Genomic DNA, 14475 nt, shown 5'->3' with positions numbered 1-14475 from the left:
TTGTTTCTCGGGGATAAAACGTTGTCAGGCAGTCCCAGCTATAAATTTTAAACAAAAGAAAATATGAATAAAGGAAGCTTATTAATTAATGTCTCAGTTTGTTTCCGTAACTGAAATTTAACTTCGTATTTCTTTCTGCTTTAATGTAAGAGTCTTTCTTTTTATACACAAATTACCAATGTTTGTATAATTGTAATTGGATATTTTCCACATCATGTTAGGAAAATCACTGTACTTTTTTTCTGGTGGAACTATCAGAACATGATTGTGTCTCACACAATTGGCAATAGTGGTGGGATGAAGTGGCTTTGACAAATTCTTTCTTTTGAAATTGTTAGGGTTTTAGTTTCCAGAGGCCCATGGAGAAACTTTATCACTTGTGATGCTTATTTAGTTTTGAGCAGGTGGAGTAACTATTAATTCACAGATGTTGTTATGAATCCTAAAAGTCAAGTTTTGCGAAGAACTGTTGTAGCATAGGGTCAGTTATGCAGGCTTGAGAGGAATGTCTGGTTCAAGGCTATCTGTTTTTAACAAAAGTTACATGCCTTTTCTGAATAATTGTACCTAAGCCACAGGATTATTGGAAGAAGTATGTGAATCACTGTGTTGATGGTAGTTTTAGTAGTGCCTTTTTCATAGACAAAGACTGAAGTTAGTAACTAACTTATTACTGAGTTAGGCCATGGGTAGAAAACCCAGATGCCTATAGAAACTAGATAAGAAATATACATCATCAATGGGACTGAATGGGGTCATGATTCTTCTCTGAAGATATACTCACTGCTTATATAGCACATTTTTTTCTGTTTCAGAACAAAGTTCATATTTCTCATCAATAAATACAGATACTAGAGTTCTTTTTCAGATTTTCTCATGTTGACAAGTAGTTAAACACAAATACATGCATACACCTACAGTGGGTGAAAAAACATCTGAGTCCATGGCTGTATTCACCGTGGTGGACACCAGTTGGGATGGCTAGGCTGAATCTGCCAGTTCTGTTGATCACTAAGGATTCAAACAGGTGGCACAGTTGTAAAATGAGAAGTACAGATTTGTGGCAGTTGACATGATTACAATATTATCTATGCATGATCTTCCCAGGAATCTTGTAGAAACTAGAGACTTGATTCTTGGAGAACTAAGCAGTAGTAAAATGGACTGGGAGGGTTGGTTATTTCTGTATGATGTTTGAAGTCAGGAGTCCAGTTCTTTTTTAGGAGGGTGCCTCTGAGCAAGAGTGAACCGTGATATTTTTCAGATTTTCATCATACGTGTAATGAGCCCCCATTTAAATCAGTTATTTAAGTGTTCCTTTTCTCGGATCTACTGTGAAGTGTGTTCTTTTATTTCTGAACTTTTTAAAACTGTGACATAGTTGATAGCAGATGAATCACTCTAGTTGTTTGGGTTTCTTTTAGCTCTGTCAGATTTAAAAGGAAAAAATATCTTCCTTTTTAAAATCAGTGTTATTTTAGCATAAAATGCGGAAGAGAAGTTTATTATTTTGCCTCTCTACCTGTCTGAAGCCATTTTTACAAGCCTGTAAAAATGTTTTCTATTTCCCTCTAGGATACTATATTGCTGTGTGATTTCTTCTTTCTTTGAGCTGCCTTTGAGTTTTAGTAATCTGTTTTACTTAAAAAAGTCATGGCTCTTTACTAGGCTCTTTATTAGGTATCTTTATCACTTTAGATGATGAAAAATACTGTTTTTGTTGTAGTTGGGACAGTAGGTACATTTGAATGTGATAAAATAGGTAATCTACTGTAACAGAATCTATTGTATTTGAGGTTAGCTCAGTATCACAAACAACTGGAGGGAACATTTGTAATGCAGCAGTTACAAAGGAATGCACTTTTTGATTCTACTTTTTGGGAAGCTAAGTACTTTTCTGCAATTAATTGAAATACAGGCACAAAAGGAGATGAGAGCCTGATGGAATATTTAATTACTTTAACTATAATTTGATACTTTTGCCCATTGTAGTCACAAGAAAGATAAAGATTTATTCATTTTAGACTATTGTGTGGGATTTAATGTTGTTAAATGCTCTCAAAATTTAGAGACGATTATACCTGACAGAGATTTCACCATCCTTGAGGGATCTTTAATTTGTTTGTTGTATGAGCAGTTATAATAGATATGAACAGCCTGCTTAACTGCTTGTCTGCCATTCTGGAAATAGACATTCTGCATTTGAAAATGTGAGTGCATATTACTTATATTGTAGTGGGCTTCTTTTTGGCAGTAACTCTGGCAGAGAACTCGGACTCTTAATATGAGAGCCATCCATCCATTGTCCTAAGTAATTTCCATCCTGGCACTGGGGAACCAGAATTTCTTTGACGTTTTCATTTTTGGACAGAAGCTGACCAATTCTCCCAGGCTTCTAAGTCCCTTTAGAATTACCTAGAACTGGACATATAGTTAGGTGGAAATACACTATTTTGTTTTGGATACAAGATATGTGACTGTGTTGTAGATGGAGTTCAGGGCTGTTCTCTTCATAAACAGACTCTGCTTTCACCTTGACATAACTACCATCACACCCCTATTCCGCTATAGGAGATCAAAAACAGACATTAGCTGTACTCTGTAATTTCTGTTCACATATTTGTAATTTTGAAAGAGAACATTATTTATCAATCCGTAACTATTTTTTGTGTAGCTTCAGTGATCTTTCTCTCACAGGGAAACCTATGGAAAGACATCTATGTCAGGAACCTTATTTAATGTGTTGTTAAATGAGCCAGTCTCTTTGTGTGAGAAATATTCAGCCAGTAAGTTAACATGGCTTGAAACTTTTTTCCCCTCTCAAGTCAACATTTCTGTAAAACACTGAAAGTAAAGAATGACACCAAATCCTTCTGAAGGTATTGTTAAGGCAGATGGGATACACAGCTGCCTTTATATTCCCAGAATAAAAACATTTATTGTTACAAACTTTGTCCAGTGGCTGTGGGAAATTAAATCATGCACATAGGAAATCATTTTGTTGATATCTTCTGTGGTAGGTAAGCTCTTAGGATATTTTTGTAGGAAAGGATTGGGCCCTTGGGTCTGGAAACATTTTTATCTTTTTCGCTTTAGGCTGGAAATGCGGTAGGCTCTGTAGAAGTTGTGAGAGGTGATAGAGTTTATGAACACTCCCTGATGAAAAGACCTGTCACTCAGTCAGCTTTCTGCATAACAACCAGCTTAAGATTTCCCCCTGCTGAGTGAGACATGGGAATCATTGGCTAGTTAACGCTATTGGTTTTGAAATCTCTACGTTTATCCTGTCAGCATTGAGAGACACATTCTCCTGGGTGATGGGAGTAGCTGGACTTTCCCTTGGTAAAATCGTATTCTCATATTATTATTATACTATCCAGACTCTTGAAAGCTACCCAAGTTTGATAGTCCTCATGTCCAGGTTTGCTATCTGTGTGTGTCGGTTCAAGTGTCATCAGACACAACCTCTTTCAAGAGGAGTGCATAGCAGGGTATAGTGTTGGGCATTCTTTCTTTCTTCTCCACCTGTTATATCATTGTGAACCCTATTTCTTGAAGTATTATAAATCACTGCAAGTTCTCCTGAGCTTCTTGCTCTCAGATGACTTCACCTCCATAAGCCACAGTAGGCTTGGTGCTGCAGAACTTGGAAGAATATGGAGTATATGTTTGCATAACACCAACCCCTCCCTCTTGATAGTCACCTGATAACCATAGGTAGATTTACACTTCCTGTCTGTTCTGAGAAGTAAAACTGGATATTTTCATAAGCATGCACCATTTTTAATTGTGTAATTAAGTTGCTGACATAAGCAAGTAAGCAGTTTCACATTAAGGTAAGGATCCGTAAAGGCATGCATTTACATAATTTAATTTTCTGCACAGAAGATATTGAAAATCAATAGCATGATTCATAACCTCACCGTATCATTGCCATGCTGCCGTTGGTTGGCTGTTGGAGTTTAGAAGAGTGCAGAGAGTATTAAAATTGATTGAATTTGGCATGCTGAGTCTGTATCTTTACTTGGGAACCACAGATTCTTTCTTTTTGTAAATCTTTGCTCCTTGCCAATGAGATGTTAGGTTGCTTAATATACTCTGTATACAGTTTTTGACTGCTGTTCGAATAATTTTTAAAAGTTGCTTTTAGGGAGCACTTTGTCATATGATCAAAATACATTTGAAAAAGGGACTTGAAATTGTGTTTTCAATAATGCGGTACAAGTAATACATGATTATGATCTCATGAGGGGGAGAAATCACACACTACTGACATAGATGGGATAAAAGGAAAAACTAAATATAGTTACCTTTAATGAATAGTTGATGTGTTAAAAGAAATCTGGTGCTGGGGTGGTAAAGATCTTTGCCACCTGGTTCATTCTGAGATGCTTCCTAAAAATTGCCTTTTAGATACTCCAGCTAGTTCCTTCTAGCTTCATGTTTTAGATGTTTGTTCTTTCTGATAGTTGAGCAGTGATTGAAAAGCGAGACAGTAGGGAAGAAGACAGTGTTTTTGCTTACGGCTCATGAAAGCACACATTAACACACACACACACAGACTCTAGACTCTAACATAGGCATCATCAGTTTTTCTGGTGTTTATGTATTCATTGACTCACTCACTCACTCACTCACTCATTACTGAACGCATCCCATATATTAAGCTCTGTCATGTGAGGTAGGCTGAGAGCTCTTTGTCTCAGGGACCTTGACACGTTTCATAGGTTATACAGCATGTCCTTCCAAAGCAGGTCTTCCTGCCCTTTCTCACCTTGCTGGGTTCAACCTATGTCATTCCTAAGTACTTTGGGGGATATGATGACCAAGTTAACCCACTCTCTGTGGGATGGCCCCAGCCTCTGTCACTTGTGATCTGTTGGTCTTTATACAGCAAAGCCATGCCCCTTATTTTTGGCCCAAGTGAAACCCCCTTTAGACAGGCAGTCCCACTGCCCAGAGCAGATGCCTTGCACTCCCTTGTGATGTGTTTGGATGTCTGGGAAAACAACTGCACTTCGGGGTATGGGTTCTGTTCCTTCACACAGTCAGGGGAAGCATCTTCTGATGTGTACCTCCCTTGTGTCTTGAGTTGGCCATGTCTTTGTAGACGTGCTTTGTCACTAATAGTTTAGTGGGCTTGGACAGCTGCCGGATGTGAGACCCTAAAGCCTCTGGCTTGTATGCAGTCAGGTAAAGAGTGTTGGGACTACCATCTTCTTCTAAGTACTTGGCTAAAGTACTTACCTGATGAAGCTTTGGCCTCCGTAGCGCCACACTGCCGGCAAGATGGGTAATGCAACCGCTGGTGGGCTTTGTTCTTCTTTGCTGCTCCCTGATATTCTCAAAGGTTCTGAGAAATAAAGGGGCTCCCCAGGTAAAGAACCTGCCTACCAATGCAGGAAATGCAGGAGATGTGGGTTGATCCCTGAGTCAGGAAGATCCCCTGGAGGAGGAAATGGCAACCCACTCCTGTATTCTTAGGGTTTCCCTGATATCTCAGTTGGTAAAGAATCCACCTGCAATGCAGGAGACCCTGGTTCGATTCTTGGGTCAGGAAGATCCGCTGGAGAAGAGACAGGCTACCCACTCCAGTATTCTTGGGCTTCCCTTGAGGCTCAACTGGTAAAGAATGTGCCTGCAATGTGTGAGACTTGGGTTCGATCCCTAGGTTGGGAAGATTCCCTGGAGAAGGTAAAGGCTACCCACTCCAGTATTCTGGCCTGGAGAATTCCATGGACTATACAGTCCAGGGGGTCACAAAGAGTCAGACACGACTGAGCAACTTCTACTTTTTACTTTCCAGTATTCTTGCCTGGAGAATCCTATCATGGACAGAAGAGCGTGGTGGGCTACAGTTCATAGGATCACATAGAGTCAGACATGACTGAGTTGACTTAGCATGCACACATGCTTAATTAATGTATGACTGACTGAGAAATAAAACACTTACTTTCTAGCAAAAAAAAAAAAAAAAAATTCGGGTACTGGGAGTGGAAACTGTGATTCTAGTGGGTCTGGTATAAAGTGTATAAATTAATATCCTTTAGGATAACCTTATTCCTTCTTCTTTTTTTTTTTTTTTTTACCTGGTTCATTTGTTTGTGAGCAGAATCTGGCTGGAACTCTGATTCAGTTCATATTTGTCTTAAGTGCTCAGGTTGATGCCACACTGGTGTGATTCTTGCAGTAGGCCATTCATTTCTTTGGCCAGTTCTTTACTAAAATTAAAATAGGCTTATTTAACCTGGCAAGTTACAGGCTGTGAGCATGAGTGGACAGTGTCACGATGTACAGGGCCTAACGTCCAGCTCCACAGGGAAGTTTGTGGTTCTTATTGCTGGCTGAAAAACAGAATAGCCTGGAAAACTTTTAGCAACAACAACAAAAAATACTGCTATTTTGATTCCACACCTTAGACTAAAGATGAATCTCTGGAGGCAGGGTCCAGCACATAGGGTCTTTATTTTTTGTTCTGTTTTTAAAGCAGCTGGGGTTGAGAGAGCTCTAGTCCAACAATAGCATTTTCTGCATGGAAAAATTGATTCTTGGGTGTTGTATCCTGTTTGAAGGCCACCAAGGTCACATTAATGACACTGGGGGGAAAGGGAGCATTGGTAGGTAATTGGTCATGTAACTATAAGCCTTCCAGGGGTTGATTTCAAATTGGCTTTGTCCTGAGCTTCAATATTCAGCAGAATTGATCCGTAGATTTTACATTTTCTGGCTTGGTTCCATTTTGAGCACCTTTGCTGATCCTGTGCTTGACCCTCAGCCACCCCCATGAGGCTTCAACTTTTGTCATAATACCTTCAGTAAGAGAGAGAAGACTCTCTCTGACTGCCTGGTGTCCCCATTCCCAAACATTTATATCCCTGAGCTAAACATACCAACCTCACAGGATTGGCATAAAGAATGACACCAGGTGCTCTGAGCAAAGCACCTTTTTCAGCTCTGGGCATGTGGTACTTTTTAAATACCTGATAACATAGTGGAAATTTGTTGCAGTGTCTGTGTTTTGGTAATCTACATACCCTACTCCACCGGCTAGGTCACAAGTCATGGATGGGATAGCCAGTCCTGTTGCCCTGGCATCTCCAAAGGTGGGCTTTGTTTGACTTACGCTGCTGAATCACTGCAAACCATGCCCCTGACCCCATGGTATATATGGGAGTGGGGGCACGGTTTTTAGTCATTTTCCTGGGACAAAGAGGAAGGATTATTTGGGCGTAACTATTTAGACGAGATCGGGCGCGTTCAGGGTGGTACGGCCATAGACCGGGAGTAACTATTTAGAGTGAATTAACTCTAAGAAGTGTAGTAAACAGACACATAAAATGTCTCCCATATACACAGAAATAAGCTGAACAATTAGGAAACTTTTTAATGGATATTTGGCTATGTGGGTGAACCTCAGTTTCCCTATCTGTTAAATAGAGCTAAAAATACCAACCTCTAGGGTCATTATGAAGATAACACAAGTTACTATGAACAGACCATGAAGTCAACCAACTGGTTTGCTTTAGTGGAGGGAAAAAATAGACGAAGATATGGGAAATTTTGTTTTTGATCCCTGGAAGCTTAGAATGACCAACTTCCTGAGATTCTGAATGGCTCGCCTGCAAGAGCGTAGGATGGATCTGGGATCATATGTACCTAAACCTTCATCATTCTTATAAAATGGTTAGTAACTTAGGTTTTGACTCTGTCATTCAGGACCAAACAGCGGGCATACATGACACCCGGTTTACTTTGCTGATGTTATGTTTGGATTTTACAAGATTCTCATTTCCCTCTAAAGGGCTTATATCTGTGGAGTAGCTCTTGTTCAAGCTTTATTTCTTTTAAAGCCAGTCTTGGCAATTGACATGGAAGCATAAAGTGTAATGCTTACATATCTTATGATTTTCCTTCATGACCATCACATTGTGAACAAAATTAATGCCATCATGGTGAGATGATGATTATTATCACTACTCTGGCTAATTTGAATAGAGAATGTATTGTGCTTTCCTGGTGCCTTCAGAGTCTTAAACTGAATATATAGTTCCTCTAAGCATTTTCCTTGCTTTTCAGAGGCACACTTGATTTTGTTTGGGTGTATTTAAATATTAACACAGACAGCTGGGATGTATTGTTTGAAGTGTAGTTGCAATTCATTTTGGATTCTGGGCACCTGTGATGCTTGTCTTCTGACACATCAGTGCAGTCAGGTGTGGGCTCACCACAGAAGAAATTTGCATCCATGAAGTGGCTAGGAGGGGAGGGCTTTTGAACTGTAGCAGGCAGATGCAAGCTCTTGATAATGGGGTAGAAAATTGGATTCATTTTGAGTTTTCAAAGAAATGCATCATTAAACAGTGCCTCTTTTCTGAGCATTGCTGGCCTTGGAGGGTTTCAAGTTTCACATCTTCAGATATAATAGGTGACTCTCTGGGATCCAGACTTTGTGGAGGACTGGTTCTTACCACGGGGTGGCCCCCAGGCCTGAGACTGTGCTGTGTTTGGATGGTAGAGGCCCGAGCTTTGTGGCATGCATGCTTATGTTGGATTCCTTGATCTGCTGTATACTCCGTGTCACTGAGCGTTCATTCCTCCATCTGTAAAAGAGATGGAATGACTCCTTGCTCAGTGAACATTCAATAAGGCTGGAAGCACTCTGCACCTAGGATATAGGCTTATACACACAGTTGGAACCGAAACTGCGAGTTCCAGGTCTACTAGTTGTTAAAGTTACTCAACTACTCTAAGCTTTAGTTTGCTTATCAATAGAATGGGCCAGTTACTGAAACACTGCATCTGTTGCCTGGTGGTGTGTTGTAAATTATATAAGATAAAGCATGTAAAGGGTTTAGTGCACCTCGGGTTCATGGTAGGGAGAAAAGTTTCACGGTAGTTAAGTCAGACAGTGACGAATCTGCCTACCAGTGTAGGAGACCAGGATTCGAACCCTGGGTCAAGAAGATCTTGGAGAAGGGAATGGCAACCCACTCCAGTATTCTTACCTGGACATGCCCCTGAACAGAGGAGCCTGGCAGGCTACAATCTATGGGGTCGCGAAGAGTTGGACATGACTGAGCGACCTAACACATACACAAGCTATTGTTTGTATTAATGATAATCCTGGTGATCTGTCGAGGTTCTGCTGCAGTTGTTCTTCTATAACGTCAGCAAGTTCTATTCAGCTACCCCAGGGTCTGTGCTTCTAGGCGGTCCCAGGGCTGTGTGCATTTGACACCCGCCCTGGTGCAGCGGGCTGACGGTTTTGACTCACTGCAGCTCTCCTGTCTTGCAGCGTTGACGGAGGGCTACGTGGGGACCCTGCACCAGAACAGACAGGGCAGCTCGGTGCAGGCGCAGATCCGCAGGCGCAAGGCTTCCGGCGACCCGTACTGGGCCTACTCGGGTAAGTTGACTTGCTCCCATCGCGATCATGCGGGTCAGTTCACGTCCCATTACACTCGCTCAAAGGCACGCTTTTAATCAGTTTCACGCCTGATTTCTGTTTGTTCCAACCTTTTGTAGTTCTCTGAAAGTTGAAATATTCAAGCCTGTTTTTCCTCAATATGATAAGTACCTTAATTTATATCTCCCACCTGTTTCTCCAACCTGCCTTTTCCCCTCAATTTGCATTTATTTCTGAACTTTACTTGTTAATGAGTTATTGTACCAAACTTGTAATTTTCTGAAAGACGTGGCCTTTATCTTGTCTCTTCCCAGAGGCTGTGATTTCAGAGAGCAGAAAATATAAGCCTTGTCTTGAGCTACTAAATATCTGCTAAATATTACACAGCCTCACATATCAAAATGACCTATTATGCTTTAATCTAAGAAATTCAACTTTATTTTCTAATAAGATCTTTCTAGTTTTATATATTTCAGCCCACTGTGATATTTCTGTAGCTCTTTTCAATTTTTATTTTCACTTTTCGCCTTCGAGTCAGTGAAGAGAGAGTACACATTGTTACAACTCTGAATACTAATTTGGAAATAATTTTCTTACACTTTAAGGGGCAAGAGAAAAAATATCTGCAAGAATATACAGGCCTTTCTGGTTTATGCATCTAACAACTGTCAAAAAGAAGATAGGTGGATTGTTATTTCTAAAAGAGATTTTGATGCTCAGAAATATATGGGAAATATATTTTTAGCTAATTAAGGAGGAATTCTTGAGCAAGACAGACCACTTTGGAAATCCCTGTAGCACTGAATAATTCAAATTTTTTTATGAAAGTGCTTGGAGGCACAGAGTATTAGTCTCAATAATAAATGTATGCATTTTCTATGTTGTTGCTTGTAGAACTGAAAGGTATTATTGTCATTATTATACCCTGGTCTTAAACCCTGAATTTCTACCTGCAAATCTTGTTACATTTATGTCAGTGTAAAATTTATAGGCCTGATCTTTAATTATACCTTATCTATTGGCTTTTTGCATCCTTTTGTCTATTGATAAATCTTCTGCCCCTCTAGGGAGAATAGCCTATCTGTTTTGTTTTGCAAGGAACAGATAGTGATTCTGAAGTCTTCCATCACACCCCATTCCTTGTGATTAGAAGTATCTAATTAGAACCTTTTTGTCACCATTTCTGATAAATGAAGGAAATGGGGAGATGAAAGCCGAAAGTTACATATATATGGCTTCCTGGCAAGAAACCCAAAGAAAATTTATCATTTTGTTCTCTGTGGTTCTGATAGAAGTTAAGAAGAGGCATAAAGTGGCCTGCTGTTTACAGTTCATCAATTTTGAAAATAATGCTGTTGGGGGATTGGAAATTCTATGACATCAGCATGTACAGTTGCAGATGGCAGTGACTTTTCCCATTATTTAGTTAAGACTGGGCATAATTAGTAGTATGATCTTTGGGGTGGAGACATGGTTGATCTTCTTAACTCTGGACTTGATGAGTCTCCATTTTGTATTTCTGGAATGCATTGTGTCTGGATTTGAAAACTTCTATCGGTGGAAAAGCTAATAGTTTATCTTCAGTGGGTTGGCATGCTCTTCATAAAGAATCTGGTAGTCTTGGGCTTTGCAGGACATGTGGTCTCTGTTGCTGCTCTTCAACTCTGTTGTCAGTGGAGAGGCAGCCATAGGTAGATGGACAAACTAGCTGTGTCCTCATGGAAATTTATTTATGACAGTGAAATTTGAATTTATTATAATTTTCATGTGTCAGGAAATCTTATATTTTAGACTTTTTCCCCTCAACCTTTTAAAAATAAGAGAAACCATTCTTACTTTGCAGACTGTACTAAAATTGGTGGCTGGTGGGACAGGGTCCACAGACTATAGTTTGTCAACCCTTGTTTTAGCTGTGTTTTTTTCTGGAGCCAAGATAAGGCAGTTATTTGAAGAATCCCTTAGAAGGGTATAGACTGGCTTGGAAGAATCACCGAAGTAGCTTGCTAGGCATAATGGGAAAAACAAAAGTAAAAGGAGAAGAAAAGCATAAGAGAGTAACCAGTTGAGGTTTATAGTCATCTTCTTGAACATTCCGTGATATCAATTGTTATTTTCAGCGAAGTGATGAAATATTAGTTTTCACATCAAGAACTCTTACGGTGTTCTTTGGCACTTGAACTGCCAAACAAAAGGTCATTATTTGTAGAGGGAAATGGTTTTAAATTGAGCAATAGTGAAGTAGTCGACTTCATGAGAGAGGGGTTTAATGGTCCAAATGTTAACCTCATGACTTTAATTCACAAATCTGTATTAGTTCTTCCTAAGATAAGGCACTGGTATACTTTGGAGAGGGGGCAGTGTTGTGTGTGACAGTGTGAATTTTCAAGTCACGTATGTAGACTGTGGTTCAAATCTACCATTAATACCTCTTAATATCTTTATGAGGTTGGGAAGGCATTTAACTGCTTGGAGCCTCAGTCTTCCCATCTTTGAAAAAGGAATAATTAGTAGCACTTCCCTCATAAAGCTGTTAATGGGAATGGAATGAGGTGTGTGTGAAAAATTTAAATTCCAGGCATAAAGTGCCTAATGTTACTTTTTGCTGTTTTTCACACTATTAGTACTTTTGCTACTGGTATACTGTTGTTATTGGAATTCTGTTTTAGGTACTATGATTGTTACTGGGAGATCCTTAGGTAATACTTGGAGCTCAGCAAGCTAAATTCTATCAGCCATACTTCATAAGAATTGCCCATTTGAGGTTTGGGAATGAGGGTTCAGCAAACAAACTGTCCTCAAGTTCAGGGCTTGGCAGACTACCAACGTCCACCTGTATTTGTGTGTAAAGTTTTATTGGAACACAACCGTATGCATTTTGTTGGCTATTGTTGATGGCTGCTTTCATGTTAAGACTGCAGAGTTGAGTAGTTACTACACAGAAATTTGACGAAGAAGCCTAGACTATTTTCATCTAGCCCTTTGCAGAAAAGGTTTGCCAGCTCCTGATCACACTGGTACAGCCTGGGGTTTTGAGCAGCTGTTAGCCTGACTCAGAAACAAAACTGTGTGGAGATTTGGAACATGTCTCTCTTTTTCTTCTGGCCTTGTATTTCCCTTGAGCTGAAATGTCCCCAGCAAATGTTCTAGTTAGCATTCACAGTGATTCTTGTGTTCCTGCTTTTGAAAAGTTCCGGGAAGAATACAGATGAGGAAGTGATGTGTTTTAGGAGGTGGAACAGGGAGAGGAGTTGGTGTTGGTGGTCCTGGGCCCCCCCTGGGTTGTGGTGTCCTTCCTCATCATTAGGTTGCCTTTGGGTACATGGTGGCGTTTGGTGAATGATGCTGGTCTGGTTGATTCTGGTAGCAGCCCACCCGGTCAGCCCACTGGTCACTTGAGGAGAGGCACGTAAGAAGTTGAGCTGTGGAGAACTTGTTTTAAGGATACTGTCATGATCGTGCCACGTTAGGACTAGCTGAGTGATTTCAGTGTCACTGCATCATCTTGGATAATGTCTGCGTCCTATTTATATTTGGAAATGATCAACAACCTTACTTCTTAGTCTTATCGTATGATGCCACTGTGAACACCAGCAGCTTTTGGATCAAGGACTGTTTATTGAGGAGCCTGGAGACTGGTGTTTCGGTCCTATTGCACCCATCTGAGGATAAACTGTCTCTCTGGTTCTTAGTTATTTCTACTCTAAAAAGGAGTGGTCATAATGTCTAGTTAAGGGTGAAAACATCATGCATAGGAGAAATGAAACAGAACATAAATGTAAGATTATTATCATTGACTGTTAATAATAATGTAATTTCAAGATTGCTTTATATCTTTGGATGTATTTTCCTTATACCAAGAACAGGAAAAAGGAGGGGAACACCCTTTGATATATTTCATACAGAATTACACTGAGAAAAACAGTTAACAATAATTTAGGTGTCTATTGAAAATATTGAAACGCCTGCAGTGCAGGAGACCTGGGCTCGATTCCTGGATTGGGAAGATCCCCTGGAGAAGGGAATGGCTACCCACTCCAGTATTCTGGCCTGGAGAAATCCATAGACTGTATAGTACCTGGGGTCACAAGCAGTCTGACACGACTGAGCTACTCTCACTTTTTTTACTTCTCTTCTGTTGGTTTTCTTGACTAAAATACAGATATTTTTTCTGTGTTATTTGAGGTGATGACAGCTCATGAATTTTGGAGTTTGCCCAGAACTTCTGTAATTATGACACAAAAAGTAACACATGCTAGGTAGGTCATTGTTGCTGGAAAGGGAACTGAGAAACAAATTTGGAGCAAGTTCAAGTAGAAATTTGAAGCATTTTTATAAAGCTTTCTGTTTTCTCTCCACCCCCTCAAAGACTTAGGGAAAAACAGGTGGTGGGTTTCTCCTCCCACGCTGTTTTATCTTATCCTCTTCGGTGGTTTTCTTCATTTTTAATAATCTTCATCTCACGTTCCTTTTGTGTAGGTAGATTCTGTGAATCAATACAAGGGGGGCATTTCTCACTTTTAGAGGACTACAAAATTGAGACATGCCTTGACCAAAATTCCTTAAAAGAAGTGTCTGGTGCTGCACTAGGTGGAGGTCAAGCAGGATTGCTCTAAGAGGCATTGAGGGACGAGATTTCCAAGGGCCTTTCTGATTGTCCTGGGGTTTGATGACTTGCTCAGCTGTGAAATGGAGATAAAAGGACATACCTTGTATGGCTTTGAGAGCTAGCAATAATATATGTAATCAGCTGGTATGGCTGTTAATCACATGGCCACCCCACTGTACTATGCATATGAAGATCTTGCTTTGTAACATGCATGTGTGTGTATGCTTGTGTGTGAAAGAGAGAAGGAAAAAGGGAAGGGGAAGAGGCAGAGAGAGAGAGATTTCCCGGACTAAATGTAGAGTTTTTAAGGACAAAGATTATAGCTTATTATTTCTTGTTTTTCCTGCTGTGTGCCAGAATATCTCCTCTTGTATATATTTGGGACATATTTTTCAAGTAGGTGAATGCATGGATGGATACATGAATTCATACCAGAGTCTGTGCTCGGGAACTCACTAAGGGG

The 14475-nt window shown here is 40.0% G+C and overlaps 1 protein-coding gene across 5 annotated transcripts in view; it reads left to right on the top strand.

Moving 5' to 3' along the window:
• The window catches only part of PTPRG (protein tyrosine phosphatase receptor type G), a 759790-nt gene that overhangs the window by 190756 nt on the left and 554559 nt on the right, over positions 1 to 14475 (top strand). For all 5 annotated transcript variants that reach the window (XM_061128174.1, XM_061128173.1, XM_061128172.1 and 2 more), the window contains one exon: positions 9296 to 9406. In XM_061128174.1, the coding sequence (XP_060984157.1) occupies positions 9296 to 9406 (111 nt within the window). The remainder of the gene's footprint in view (positions 1 to 9295; positions 9407 to 14475) is intronic.

The sequence above is a fragment of the Dama dama genome, chromosome 24, assembly GCF_033118175.1.
Source record: "Dama dama isolate Ldn47 chromosome 24, ASM3311817v1, whole genome shotgun sequence".
Classification (NCBI taxonomy): Eukaryota; Metazoa; Chordata; class Mammalia; order Artiodactyla; family Cervidae; genus Dama; species Dama dama.
Note: the sequence above shows the minus strand (reverse complement) of the source record. Positions and strands in the feature narration are given on the sequence as shown.